The sequence below is a fragment of the Peromyscus maniculatus genome, chromosome 6, assembly GCF_049852395.1.
Source record: "Peromyscus maniculatus bairdii isolate BWxNUB_F1_BW_parent chromosome 6, HU_Pman_BW_mat_3.1, whole genome shotgun sequence".
In the NCBI taxonomy this organism is placed as follows: Eukaryota; Metazoa; Chordata; class Mammalia; order Rodentia; family Cricetidae; genus Peromyscus; species Peromyscus maniculatus.
In genome coordinates this window covers 70,086,749-70,100,615 of record NC_134857.1, presented here as the reverse complement: position 1 = coordinate 70,100,615, position 13,867 = coordinate 70,086,749, and the positions used below count along the sequence as shown (strand labels likewise).

The window sequence follows — 13,867 nt, the reverse complement described above, 5'->3', positions numbered from 1 at the left end:
AGGAAAATTATTTGGTTGCTTGAAGCATGCGGTGACTTAATGGTGAACTCACCTGGTTTGATGGGATTCCCTCGTCGAGCAGGAGCCGAATGCCTGAGCTGGGGCTCCCCTAACTGCACTTAGAGGAACACTGTTAATCTCTTCCGCTCAGAAACACTGATCTCTTTCTGACCAGCTCCCTCTTCAGCTGTGAACCCACATGCAGGCACGGGCACAGGGCATCTTACCCGTTTGGTGAGCTGAGTGTCCATCATGAAGTTGTGAACATGCTTCTCTGCTTTGGTGAGTTCGAGCTTCCGGGCCACCACAGCTACCACGAGGGCGGTGCAGCCTGCGCCCTGCCGGGGAACATCGGAGGGCCCCAGGAGAGAAAACACACAGTTAGGGGTGTGCCCATGCTCAGTGTGGGCATTTCAGGGGAATAAGACTGGTATAAGACTCCAGGTCTCTGACTGGTCAACACATGCCATAAAGCCTGTCAAAACCTGCTTGTGCCCTGATATCCCCACCCAAGAAGGGGTCTGCAATGCTTCTTGTCTCGTGACCCTGACATGTGGGGATGATTCTTCATAGAGCTGGCTGATTCTCAGCACTGTATGGCTAGGATGAGTCTCTGGGGAATTAAACCCATGGACAGTCAGGCTCCTGTGCGGTACAGCAGGTGACAGAGGGTCCAGCACATAGAAGCCTGTCTGTCTGTCTGATGCTGTCCTGAGCTCACACCAGCTCCAGCCCAGCAGGGAGAAAGAAACCCCTGTGTGGACGGCAGTGTGCCGGCCACACCTAGCAGTTGAGGAAGTCCTAAGACTTGCCAGATGGAGAGGCGATGCATTCTCCCCAAGGATGCGTATGGCCTCCCAAAGGGGACTCTGATAGGCACTGACTATAGCGCCTGCCCCATGTGTGGGTCTTTCTCCTTGAGGCTCGAGGCTGTGACTCAGCACCAGGAACCGACTTTCAGAAGGCGCCTCACGCATTCACCAACATGCAGGGACTTTAAAGGTGACTGTGCTCCTGCCTGCAGCCAGGATTTAAGGGATCCAGAAGAGCACCCTCAGCCTCTGTAGAATAAAGTTCCTAGTCTGCTCAGGGAGCTCCCACCTACCCCCACCTCCACCTCCCGACCCCCACAGGAGAGCAGGGCAGAGGAGGAGCAAAGTGACAGGCCTGAGCTGAGCCACAGAAGAGCGGACGACTTCTCCTGCCTTGTCCTTTAGCTATGCACTTGGCTGTCTCTGTTTAGAAACACTCTTCTCTGTGTGGCCTGGTGGCCTGGGAATCCCGAGGGAGAAAGACAGAATCCCTTTGCCTGGTTCTCTGATGGCCAGTGGAAACCATCCCTAGATTTTCCTCACGGACCACTGCCCTCTCCTGAACATGGATACCACCCTGACCACCACCTATGGAAAGAGGTGTCGGACTTAGGAATGCTAGCGGGGAGTCTCCTCTGCCACAAAGTAAAGCAGAGAGCCAAGGCTAGCAGTTTGAGATGCTGGGGATGAAGGAATCCACTAGCAATGCTTTTGGCTTAATAGGTTTTATGATATGTGTGAGAAAAGAGACTATTTCTCAGAGACTACAATCGACAGCAGAGTTGGGACAGGTGCATGTCCTACAGCACTTGCCCTTCTCCCCATCACTGATGAAGGCCGGCTGTCCTGTGTGAGACGCTGCTGGGCAAAGTGACAGTGTTTTCTCCTAGCTCTCCACAAGGGTCCCATTACCACAGCCAAGTGACGCTGTCCATTCGGCCACCCAGTCCCAGCACAGCACCCAGTCTGTGAACTTCTCTTTCTGACTCATTTTCCCAGTTTGTTTGGGGATAGCTGTGTTTTCTTGGCATCCGTGGCTTGCTGGAGACTCTGTGCCCAATTTTCAGAGGATACAGGCAACTGGACAGCCTGGTCTATAGCTGTAATCAATTTAGCCAGGCTGCCAAAAGCAAAAATAGCTTAAAAGAAGCTGTCCTGGAGGGAGGATGCATGCTCCTTCTCCTCTTAAGCCAAGCCAACATCAACCCTCTCCTTTGTATGGAACATTCAAAAAGAAGGATGTGTCCTAGCATTAAAAATGGAACATCAGAGGGAGAGGGTTCTCCCCAGGTTCCCCTGGGTTCAGAAATAATTTCACTTAAATCACCCAGGGAAAGCTGGGGTGTGACATCTGAGGAGCGAGTCCCCCTTCGCTACATGGATCTTGGGAACATCATCGAAACAACTGGTCATGGCCCAGTTGCTGGGGTCTGGACAGGAGTCCTGTAGCTCCTGCCCTGGCCCACAGCCTAGCTGCTTGACTACAGAGGACTGTTAACAGGAAGCGCCGTGCTTAAACTAAGGAACTACTCGTCTTACATAAGAAAGATACATTTATTTTATTTTATTTTATTTTGGTATGGACACAGCAAAGTGGACTAAATTCCAGTACCCAGTTTCTTTCAACTTGTAGCTGTTTCTCCAGAGGGTGCTGCCTTCTTAACAGCATTCCAACTTCAGTGCGTACTCACCATTTTAATAAAAAAATTTATCAAATTTAATTATTTGTGTGCATACGTGTATATATGTGTGTGTGTGTGTGCGCGCGCATGCATGTGCTCACACCATGGTGCACACGCGGAGGTCAGAGAACAACCTGAGAAAGCCAGTTCTCTCCTTCTAGCTGTGGGTCCTGGGGTTTGAACTCAGGTTATCAGGCTTGGCAGTGTGCTTTGGCCGATGTGCCATCTTGCTGGTCTACATGCTCTGATTTCTTTTAGATGATTCATTGTCTGGATAGGACTAGGGAGGTCACAAGTGACAATGCTGGAGCTACTCATGTCTATTAGAGGCAACGTTGTGAATGCGGGATCAAACACCAACAACCCTCAGAAAATGGTGTGAGGAGTGCTAAGACCCAGGCTGCTAGTCCTTTCCAGGGTGTGAGTGAGGAGGAGAGAACTCGGGAGAGGGGAGAGAGGAGGAATGAGATGAAAAAGAAAAGTTTGGCTACATTCTAATCAGCACTAATCAGAAAACAGAAAAGGAGAAAGAGAAAGAAAGGAAGGAAGGAAGGAAGGAAGGAAGGAAAGAAGGAAGGAAGGAAGAAAAACAGTTGACGAGAGTGAGAAAAATGGAGAACAAGGAGCCTAAGTCAGAGGGCCCAGCCTGAATTCTTTAGAGGTCACCAATGAGTGCCATGAGACTCCCTTCCCCCAGTGCCCCGCCCTGTTGGTCCCTATGGGTTTGAGCTTCACTACTTTGTGTTCCCATGGAAACTTCTTGCTTCCGAGAGTTATCCCAGGCTTGCTTTCATCACCTGGGAGTGTTCGTGAGATTTGGCCATGGTGCAGCTTGATGTAACAGGTGAGCCACCAAGAACCTGGTTAACCGTAGTGTGAGAGTTCATGTCGTCCTGGTGCAGAATCTCAGGGATGTTGGTGGACAGAGCGGGGCAGAGGGGCATGTGAGGAAAGGGTGGGATGGAATGAGAAGGTTGTCAGCTGCTGTAGTGACTTCTGTGGGACCAGAATGAGGAGCAAATCTGTGACTCAGCCTCTCGCCTGCAGATGCCAAGACCTGAATCTGCTGCCATCAACGGGAATCCTCAGTTCATTCTACCCAAGTCCTGTTCCCACGGAGGGGGAGAGGACCCACCTTCAACAAGGCCAGACTTCCCCAAGGTACATGGGTAAGCAGAAGACTCAGACTGATCAGAGACAGGGTGACTTGAGGGATGAACATGTGTAAGCCATCGGCAGATTTGGACTCAAATCTGGACCCCAAGGTCTGCACCAGGCCTCCCACAGCTGGAAAATCTTAGACGCTGGAAAAAACAAGTATCCCAAGGGGAAAAGTATGAGGTGTTCTTAACTGAAGAGGCATAAAAGGAAATAAAACATAAATGAAAATGACAGATGGAAGCGGGCAGCCTGGAGCATTTACGGTCGGCTTGGTTGCTGCAACAGATTCCGCAGGAGAGCCAAACTACCATCAACAGCTTTGACACCAAGGTGTTTGAGGAGAGCCACATGGAACGGGACACTAAGCAGACGTCATGCCGAGCCCTCCCTGCGCTGCCCCAAAGTCACCTCCTCGTCATCAGCTCAAGGGGCATCCCGCAGGACTGCTGGGGAAAGAAAGCTCACCGTCCGCTGGACAGCTGCGAGGCCTGTTGGTCCACGACCCACATCAGGGTGGCTGAGTGCATGCGGGACCGAGAAGCCGAGTCACGGACACGAAGTGACTCCGCAACCCCCCCCCCAGGTGCTCCCAGATACCCACAGAAGCAGAGCCCAGAGCTTCCTGTCCCTTCTGGGTGCTGAATATTAACAGCGCTGTAAAGTATCCAGAAAAACTCCTCATGGGAAGATGCTGCAGCTCAAGGTAGATTTGTGTTAATGAGTGAACTCTCTCTCAAGTGCTCTGGGCCTATGCCAACAGTGTCAAGTTGTCCAGACAGTTATATGCCCTGCCTAATGGTAGATAATTATGCAGTTGCTGGATTGCCAAAGGAAAACAATGATTAAGGCCATTTGCAGCAGGCACAGTAAATCCTTCCCTTTCTCTTCCTGTGCAGCCCTTGCCTTGGCCTTGGTGGTGTCCATGGTAACCAAACAGGAAGCCCTACCTCTAGTCAAGGCCCTTGGAATAATAATCAGGAGATATACATCATGTGGGGGGGGGGGTAGCCTTAGCAATGTGAGCCCCTAGAAAGGAATGACTCAGCTGGAGAGTCACGTTGAATAGAAAAAAAAAAAAAGCCACCAGGCTCCAGAGTGAGTAGCATTTAATGCGGGCAAAGACACTGACAAAGAACAGAGGGAATGTCTCATGCTGGAGCCTTTGTGAGGGAAAGGCTCATATTCCTGGAGCCCGCTTTATGCAACGCACTCCCAGGGAAGGCCTGTGCGGGGACTGTAACACAGGGAGCCGTGTGGGGTCCCTCACTGCTGGCCCTTCCCAGCTGGGTCCCACTGCCATCCACAAGGAACACTGTGGGCCCACGCAGCCACCAATGGTGCTGGAAGGCGTGGGGGAGGCCGAGGAAGACCACTGCCTAGGCTAGAGAAGCCACGTCTTGGGCTAGGGCTTTCTGTGCTTTTACCACGCTTTAGCGCAGAAGCCAGGGAGCCAGGGAAACAGTGCGCCTGGGCAGCTTCTTGGACGGGGCACAGCTCCATGCTGAGAGGGAGAATGGCTGGTATTTAAAAATAACAGAGGCCTGTCCACCTCTTGGCAGCGAGGCTCTGAGCACCCTGCCTGAGCGCCGGGGTGGGGCCGGAGCCCACTCCGGGAGCCTCAGAAGGAAAGCTGCAGCCTTCAGGTGGCATTTCACTCCTTTCTGGTAGGAAGCGACTCTGCCTGGTTTCCTGGTGACAGCTGGAGTCCTGCCAGACAGACTCCTACTGAACGATGGGAGGTGTTTGTTCTAAAGCCTTACACTTACCATGATTTATCCCAGCCTGGCCCCATGCCTCTCTCACTACGGCTGTTTCAAGGCCGCCTGCTCACACGGGCCTGCCCTGCATGCGCATTGGAAAGGGCAGGAGGCTGTGGCCAGCCTTCCATGGCCCTGGGGTCTTCTCTTCTCCTAGTGGCCAGCTGGCTCCTGCCCACCAACATCAGCTCCGATGGCCACCATGCTGAGCAGAGAGGGCCGGTCTCCCCTCCCTCGAGGGAGTGAGCTGGAACCTTCCCTTCTGCAGACACAGGTCACTCACTGCCTCACAGGAAGGGTTGTCCTGCTTCCTGGGAGCATGGAGAAAGGGACTGAGGCGAAAGAGCCCTGAGAGGAGGGTGTCATGGCAACAGCGCAGGCTGCAGAGCAGGACAGGGAGGGGAGAGCTGAGGGCCGGTCCACAGGGACCTAGCACCAGGCCTCAAGCCCCCCATCGGTCTCGTCCCTCCAGCGCCGGCCTCGATGTCCCCATACCCAGCTGTGTACCCTCTCTCCAGGGTCACTCCTCTTCTGAGAAGAGGGTCTCACCTGGGCTGAGAGAAGGAAGTCTGGCATTGGTTCTAAGACTCTGCGCAGGGCATCCAGGGGGGATGCTGCCTGTCCCACCCCCATAGTATCCCCCAACCCCAGCTGCTTTGAAAGTGGGGATAGCCTGGGTACAGCTCTCATTGTTTACCCCAATGGTCCACGAGCCAGCAAGGAGGGCAGGCGGGGGTCCAGCTTCACTTTACCCAGGAGCGTGCAAGCTCCCCAGGTGACAGCTGGCCCAGAGGCCACAGTGAGGGTAGAGGGAAAACTCAGATCCTGCCTCTAACTCGCACACCACATCCCTCCAATGTGCTGCACCCAACCTCAGTAAAACGGCATGGACATGTGCGTCCCAGAGCTCCTTGGATCCTGAGACATTTGGCCGAGGGTGGGAAGATACGGACCTCAGAGCTGGGTGCCTAGAGACCTGCTGCTGGCCTTATCAGACACCCCTACTGGAAAGCATTTGGCCCTCAGAGCCGGCCGCTCCGATGTGCAAGTGTGGAAGACAAAGCCTGAGAAAGCAAGAGTTGGCCGAGAGCCGTGTGGGCAAACCAGGACTCAAGCCAGCAGCCAAGCCCATCCGGGACACAGGTCCCCTCAGGCTGGCTCAACGTTCTATTTCTGAGCTCCAGCTAAACTTGATCAGAACCCAGTACCGAGGTCTGCGGAACCTGGGACACAGGAAGGAGCGTGGTAAATTACAAGCCAGGCGTTCCCAGGTAGCGAGCGAGCCGTGAGAGCGTCAGAGCAGCAGCCAATCCCAGCGCACTTGGGGGTGGGCTCTGAAAACTAGGTTTGCACGCTTCACACTGGCCTTTTGATGTGCAGGGGACAGACATCCGTTCCTAGTGACGAGCACCCCTCCCCCTCTCCCTCCCCCTCCCCCAATGGGCCCTTCTGCTCCTGAAACACCTCGAGGAGGGCGGGGCCACGGGCAGAGTACTCACCATGATGCCGGTGAGAAGACAGACACCTTTCCCACAGTATGTGTGGGGCACCATGTCCCCATAACCAATGGAAAGGAACGTGATGGAGATGAGCCACATGGCACCCAGAAAGTTACTAGTTACATCCTGCTGGTCGTGGTACCTGCCAAGGGAAGACAGGAGTGAGTTAGTCCAGAGGCTGTGGGAAACGACAGAGAGGCGGAGGGGATGGGGTATCTGCTGAGGAAGGTGACGCATTGGTGACAGTGTGGGGGCTCCCTTTAGGATCCCGAAGGTCCTGCGTCTGGGCCCAGCCAGGGCCTGCAGCAGCTGAGTCCCAAAGGTACAATGTTTTGTCACGATTTGCGATACACTGTAGACTTCCTTTCACTGTTGGTAGGAAAGCTTAGGATGAAATCATGCAGGAATACAATTTAAATTTTCCTTCTAAGTCGACCTTCTAAATGCATGTGGATACGATGAATCTGAGGCCACAGGCTCTTGGTCAGAATAGATTACACACACACACACACACACACACACACACACACACACACACACACACACCACTTTCTTTAAGACAGTTGATGGGTCCCAAGACTGGCATCTCCTGTGTGTCTAGAGGGAGGTCATTGTGGTCTGGGCCTATCTTGAAGCTCACCCCATGGGCAGGGGCTCTGGCATGTTCACGGACGTACAGCCTCCTTGCTGACCTGGATAAATATTTGTGGCAGGACACAGCTGGCAATATCATAATATGTTCTCTGCTTGGCGGCCATTCCACCCATAGTGCCTTGCTTTTCTCCAGGGAACTCAGCCCAGAAGTTCTGCTTTGGGGAGATACAGACATTTGCAGGAGCTCTGTGAGTGAGTGGGTGAGACCCCTCCACCGCCAGATGCCTTTTGTTTTTTTTTTTTTTGGACAGGGTCTCACTATGTTGCCCTGGCTGTCCTAGAGCTTGCCATGTAGATCAGACTGACCTTGAACTCAGATCCACCTGCCTCTGCCTTCAGAGTGCTGGGATTAAAGGCACAAACCACCACATCTAGCTTGCAGGTGCGTGTTATTGTTCAAATGTGTTCCTTCCTAAAATGCAAATGTTGCTGGGAAGACTCCTTCCTCGTGAATGGATGGAGATATTTATTTATTTATTTATTTATTTATTTATTTATTTATTTATTTGACAGCGTCTCATGAGCTACATAGTTCAGGTTAGCCTCGAACTCCTGATCTTCCTCCTCTATCTCCCAAATGACAGGGTTACAGGCCCCTGACACGTCACCTGGCTTTAAAAAAAAAGGTTTTATGCCTCTGTCTGCTTGGTTTGATCCTGTGCCTTCTGCTTGTGAGGACACAGCCCTCCTTCCCTCTGGAGGACGACGTGGCATCAGGGCGCATCCCCAGACACTACACCTGTCGTCACCTTGACAGTGGACTTCCCGGCCTCCCACAGCATGGCAACTAGCCTTTCCTTCTTCGTAAATGACCCAGCCCGTGGTGCTCTGTGACCATAACGTGGCGGAGTGAGACACAGCAGGGCGGAGCTGCAGTTCTCCAGACCGGCCTGGGAAAAGAGTCTCAAACTCAGCAGCAAGCAGGGCACAGGAGAGACGGCGAGGAGGAGGGGGAAGAGCCTTGCTCCAAGGGTCACCCAAGTCCTGGACCAATGTGAGTGGCATGCAACGCAGTCCTCCTCCTGAGAAGTCTCCCAGTCACCTACTCAGGAGCCACCATGTGGGGAACAGAGCCTGGACCAGGGAGCTCTGTTTGGGTCGAGGGGGCAGCTGCTGGAGAACGCTGTGACCCAGGAGGCTGACACATGGCACACAGGCTCAAGTGGCTGGCAAGGGCTGGGCCCTGGCTCTGCTCAGCTGTGACCTCCATGCACAGCGGGGTCCGGAACCCCATGAGTGGTCACCCAGCACTGCTTCCCCAGCCCTGTCTTCCAGGTGAGGTGGGCAGGGGCGCATGCAAGCACGTGTGTGTCTGGAGGTGCACCTGAAGGGAAGCGTCTGCGCTGGAGAACACCAAACACAGTGAGAAGGGTGCCATTTATTGAGCACCTGTGGCATACAACTGACGCTCTGAACGCAAGTGCTCTGTTTCTTACAGCACCCTTTGAAGTGCCTGATGGGTAAGCAGCTAGAAGCACAGAGACGTTGAGTGACTTGTCCGAAGACACACAGGAAGTAATGGGAACAAAGTCCACGTGTTTTTGCTGCCCCGTGGTGCACCAGAGAAGCAGAAGTGACTGACGTGTGTCCTAGAGAGTGAAAGTGTCCATGAGAGGAGCGCACCTGGGCTTCAGCAGATGAACAACGAGAAGAGGTTGGAGGGCCTGGAGTGCTATGGGCAGATGTTTGTGCATGGTATTAGAGGGCATGGAGGCCATTCTGGGTCCCCTGGTAGGAAATACAGCATGGCGAGAATCTCTAGGAAGGTCTGTGGTGAGCAGGATGCTTGAAAAGATGGGGCACAGTGACAAGGAAGCCATCTGAGGGGTGGGTGTGCATGGCTGGGATCAAGATGGCTGCAGCTGCCTACTGCCCTCCGGCCTGTCTCCAATCGTCAACAGGTGGCGGTGTCTTTTCATTGCGCCTGTATGGGGGCGCGGGTACCTGGAACTCCCGGGGACAGTTGAAGATGGCCCGGATTGCTCTGTCACCCCTGTTTTAAAGAAGGCTGTCCCCAGTTCCCAGCCATGCTCTGCTTCTCTCCTCGGACCCTGGCTGGCTGCTCCTTCCGGGCTCATATCCGCAGGCTGGCCTGTTCTGCTCCCCCGGCCATCCTGGAGAAGCACAGGCTTAACATCCCACTCTTCCCTCCAGGACTGAGGACTGAGCGGCCCCACTGGGCCACCGCCACCCCAGTCTGACATACCTTGGACAGGGGCCTGTCCACTGTCCTGCGTCCAGGCCCTTGGCCTGGGTCCCTGCCTGCATGTTGGGAGATGACGGGCCCTGGCTCCAGCCTCTAGACTACTAAACCAGACTCTGGGAGTGGTGCGTGGCGAGACTCAGTGGTCGTGGGAAGGCCACGGAAGAAGACGGATAGAGCCCGCACAATGAGCCAGCAGCACAGGCGCAAACATGGCGGGGTGGGGTGGGGGTGTGTGGACGGGACGGGACAGCCAGTGTGACTGATTAGGAAGAGTATTTTCTGGGAAGCCATCTCCGGCCAAGTCTGAGTACGCTGAGGTTCAGTCAGGAGTGGGGAGGGTGTCAGGGTATGGGCCAGCGCCAGCTGCACTGGGTAACTCCATGGCGGTGGACAAGTAACTTAAAAGCCTCTGTGACTCAGTTTCCTTATCTGCTAATGGGAAGATTTAAATAACCCACAGGCAGCAGCAGCACAGTGCGAGTCCATAGCCCAGAGTGAGTGCTCACCACACAGCAGCCGTAACTGCATGTACAGGCAAAGGCAGGCACAGAGAGAGCAGGACTTACGACCTCAGAGGAAAGAGTGCCAATGGATGATGTATCGAGACAGTCGCGGGACTGTCCTGAAGTTTAGGTTGAAGTACTTGACACCGGAACAGAAGCGTCAGCGACACGAGACCCTTGCCGTCTGAGCACGAAGTGGCTGCCCTCGAGCCTACAGAGGCCAGGCCCCAGGCGGGGATTTGTGTTTGCAGGTGTCCCCGGAGAAGCAATGGGGAGCCGTGAATGCCAACCAGGTGACCAAGATTAGAGTGTGGCATGCACAGCAACGTGTATGGTATCGCTTCACGGGGCCTGCCGCGCTCCCCAGGCCTTTTCTGGCAAGTCTGCAGCTGACGCTAGTGTTCTCGAGCTGCTGGCCGCCCTCAGCATCGCATCATCTAATTTATACACGCACGAATTCTGGGGTACAGAGGTTAGACGTCAAAGGGGAATTGCATGCCAGGCAAGCCAGGGTGGTGGCACACGCCTTTAATCCCAGCCCTTGGAATGCAGAGGCAGGAGGATCTCTGTGAGTTGGAGGCCAGCCTGGTCTACAGAGTGACGTGCAGGCTAGCCATTTTTTTTTTCTCTGTGTTTTTTAAAAATACTCTGGTAGGTTTCTTTTTTCATTCGGCATATATATACCTTTGCTGTGTGCTGAGGGAAAGAGAAACAGATCCTGAAAAAGCCACTCATTTACTAACTGCCCAATGGCTGCCCCCTCCTCTTTCGGGGGGTGGGGAGGGCTGTGGGAGGAGCCAACATCAACTGACCCGCCCTGCTGCAGGCAGCCTCGGCTTGGCTGTGGCGTAAGCACTGTGATGGAGATGAGACCCACGTGCATCTCACCAAGCAGGAAGTGATGCTCCGGCAATCAGCTGGTGATTCAGGACTGTGGGAGGGAAGAGCCGCTCCAAGCCTAGTCACAGCTTTATGGTTTACACATGTCACACATCCACGTACTAATCTCATGCTATTTTTTGCAATCGAGCATTTTGGGGAGGAAGTAGTTTCATGTTTTTCTTTAAGGGCTGAGGATGAAGTTTTTCTTTGAACTCAACAGTAATTATTATAATTGACACTTTTTTTCCATCAGGGTGAACCATGGTTTTCTTTCTTTCTTTTTTTCTATCTAATATTACAAAATAAGTAAGAGATAGGAAAAACATGGCCGGAGAGATGTCTCATTAAACATACATGCCTACCTTTGCTCCACGAATCTCTTACGCCTAAGTGTGTAGTTCCTTACCTTTAAAAATAAGCAAGCAAGCAGGAACCCTCATGCATCTGAAGGAGGAAGGCCTCTAACACACAAAGACAGGCAAAATTAGTGACTTCAATCAAGTCAGGAGCAACAGATCATTCACAGAGTAGAACTCTTGGGCAGAGCTGCTAAGGGGTGGGGGTGGGGAGGGAACCTATAATTAACATTGCAAGGGAGATACAATAAGACCTTGTACATATGAGGCAAGAAAACTGGTCAGGATGTATTATATGAGAGAAGAATCTATTTTCAATTAAAAAAGGGGGGTGTTCTACCAGGAAAAGCCAATTGAATAGAGCAGGAAGAGAAATTGAGCAGGTCTCCCAAATGGCAGAAAACTCAAAGAATAAAAATGAGCATAAAGTATGAGAAAATCGGTGAATCTGTCTACTGATCCAGAGAATAGTTTTAGAAACAAAGCACTGGTGGGGGAAGGAGGTCATCACTGAAGAAGTCATCCAAAAATTTCCCCAGCACAGAAGAGCTGAGCGTCACCAGGGTCGCAGCACAATGGACAACGATCGATCCATCGATCGGCCACAGCAAGGCACATTGCTGTGCAAGTCCCCAATGCCGTGGAGAAGGAAGGAGATCCCGCAGGGTTCTGCGACCCCGAGGGAGGAGGAGAGGAGGAGAACAGACACAAACCACAGATTATAACGACTTTTGACTTTCCCCAGAAACACTGGAAGTTAGAAGGCCAGATACGTCTGTCAACATTCCAAAGGAAAATGGGGCTGGAGAGGCGGCTCAGTGCTTAGGAACACTTGTTGCTCTTGCAGAGGACCCAGGTTCAGTTCCCAGCACCCACATGGTGGCTCACAGCCACCTCTAACTCCAGTTCCAGGGGATCCAACGCCCTCTTCTGACTTCCACAGACATCCCATGGTGCATAGACATACGTGCAGGCAAAACATTTGTACACGTAAAGTTAAAAAAAAAAAATCTAACAGTCAATTGAGAGGAAAATAATTTCCAAACCAGAATCTTGGTCAAGAGCTACCAGAAAACCACCTGTGATGCTCAGAATGAGAATGGCCCCATTTGAATGCTTGGTCCCCAGTTGGTGGAACTGTTTGGGAAGGCTTAGGGGGTGTCCTGGATGGTTTTATGTCAACATAACTCAAGCTGGAGTCACTAGAGAGGAGGGAGACTCAAAAGGGATCCCTACCATGGGACCAGGCTATAGGCAAGCCTGTGGGGCATGTACTTAATTAATGATCAATGGGGCAAGACCCAGCCCATGATAGATGGTGCCATCCCTGGGCTGGTGGTCCTGGGTTCTATAAGAAAGCAGGCTGAGCAAGCCATGTGAAGCAAGCTGTTGCTGGAGGGCTTCTCTCCAGGTTCCACCAATCCCCGCAGTCCCACAATCCATGTATAAAATAATCACTCAGACGCTTATAATACTTATAAACTGTATGGCCGTGGCAGGCTTCTTGATAACTGTTCTTTTATCTTAAATTAACCCATTTTTATAAGTCTATATCTTGCCACATGGCTGGTGGCTTACCAGCGTCTTTACATGCTGCTTGTCCTGGCGGTGGCTGCAGTGTCTCTCCCTCCTTCTTCCTGTTTCCCCAGTTCTCCTCTCTCCTTGTCCCGCCTATACTTCCTGTCTGGTCACTGGCCATCAGTGTTTTATTTATATAGAGTGATATCCACAGCAGCAAGCCAGTAAGCAGCTCCCCTCCATGACCTCTGCTTCAGCTCTGCCTCCAGGTTCCTGCCCTGTGTGAGTTCCTGTCCTGACTTCCTTGGATGATAAACCCTTTCCTTCCCAAGTTGCTTTGGTCATGGTGTTTCATCACAGCAATTGTCACCCTAACTAGGACAGGAGGTGTGGCCTTGTTGAAGGTGTGTCACTGGGGGCAGGGTTTGAGGTTTCAAAAGGCTCGTTTCCAGTTAGCTCTCTCTGCCCTGTGATTGTGTCTCAAGATGTGAGCTCTCAGCTACTGCTCTAGTGCCTGCCCGCCTGCCCGCCTGCCCGCCTGCCCGCCTGCCCGCCTGCCCGCCTGCCCGCCTGCCCGCCTGCCCGCCTGCCCGCCTGCCCGCCTTGCTCTCCACTGTGATGGCTGTGGATCCACTGAAACTGTAAGCCCCAATAAACTCTTTCTTCTATAAGTTGCCTGGTTCATGGTGCCTTATCACAGCAGTAGGAAAGTATCAAAGATAGCACCAAAGCATTAGTTGAGTCTGAAAGAGACAGAGAGTGGAGGACACTTTCCCATTCACAAGGCTCTAGAAGGTTTGTTTTCCCCAGGAAGCCATGGTGGGTGTCTTAGTTAGG

The 13,867-nt window shown here is 52.8% G+C and overlaps 1 protein-coding gene across 4 annotated transcripts in view; it reads right to left on the bottom strand.

The window, feature by feature from the left end:
* Positions 1–13,867, bottom strand: part of Kcnn3 (potassium calcium-activated channel subfamily N member 3) — a 145,045-nt gene that overhangs the window by 14,841 nt on the left and 116,337 nt on the right. For all 4 annotated transcript variants that reach the window (XM_006976310.4, XM_042279395.2, XM_076574470.1 and 1 more), the window contains 2 exons: positions 6,912–7,053; positions 228–338 (listed from right to left, as the gene is read on the bottom strand). In XM_006976310.4, the coding sequence (XP_006976372.1) occupies positions 228–338; positions 6,912–7,053 (253 nt within the window). The remainder of the gene's footprint in view (positions 1–227; positions 339–6,911; positions 7,054–13,867) is intronic.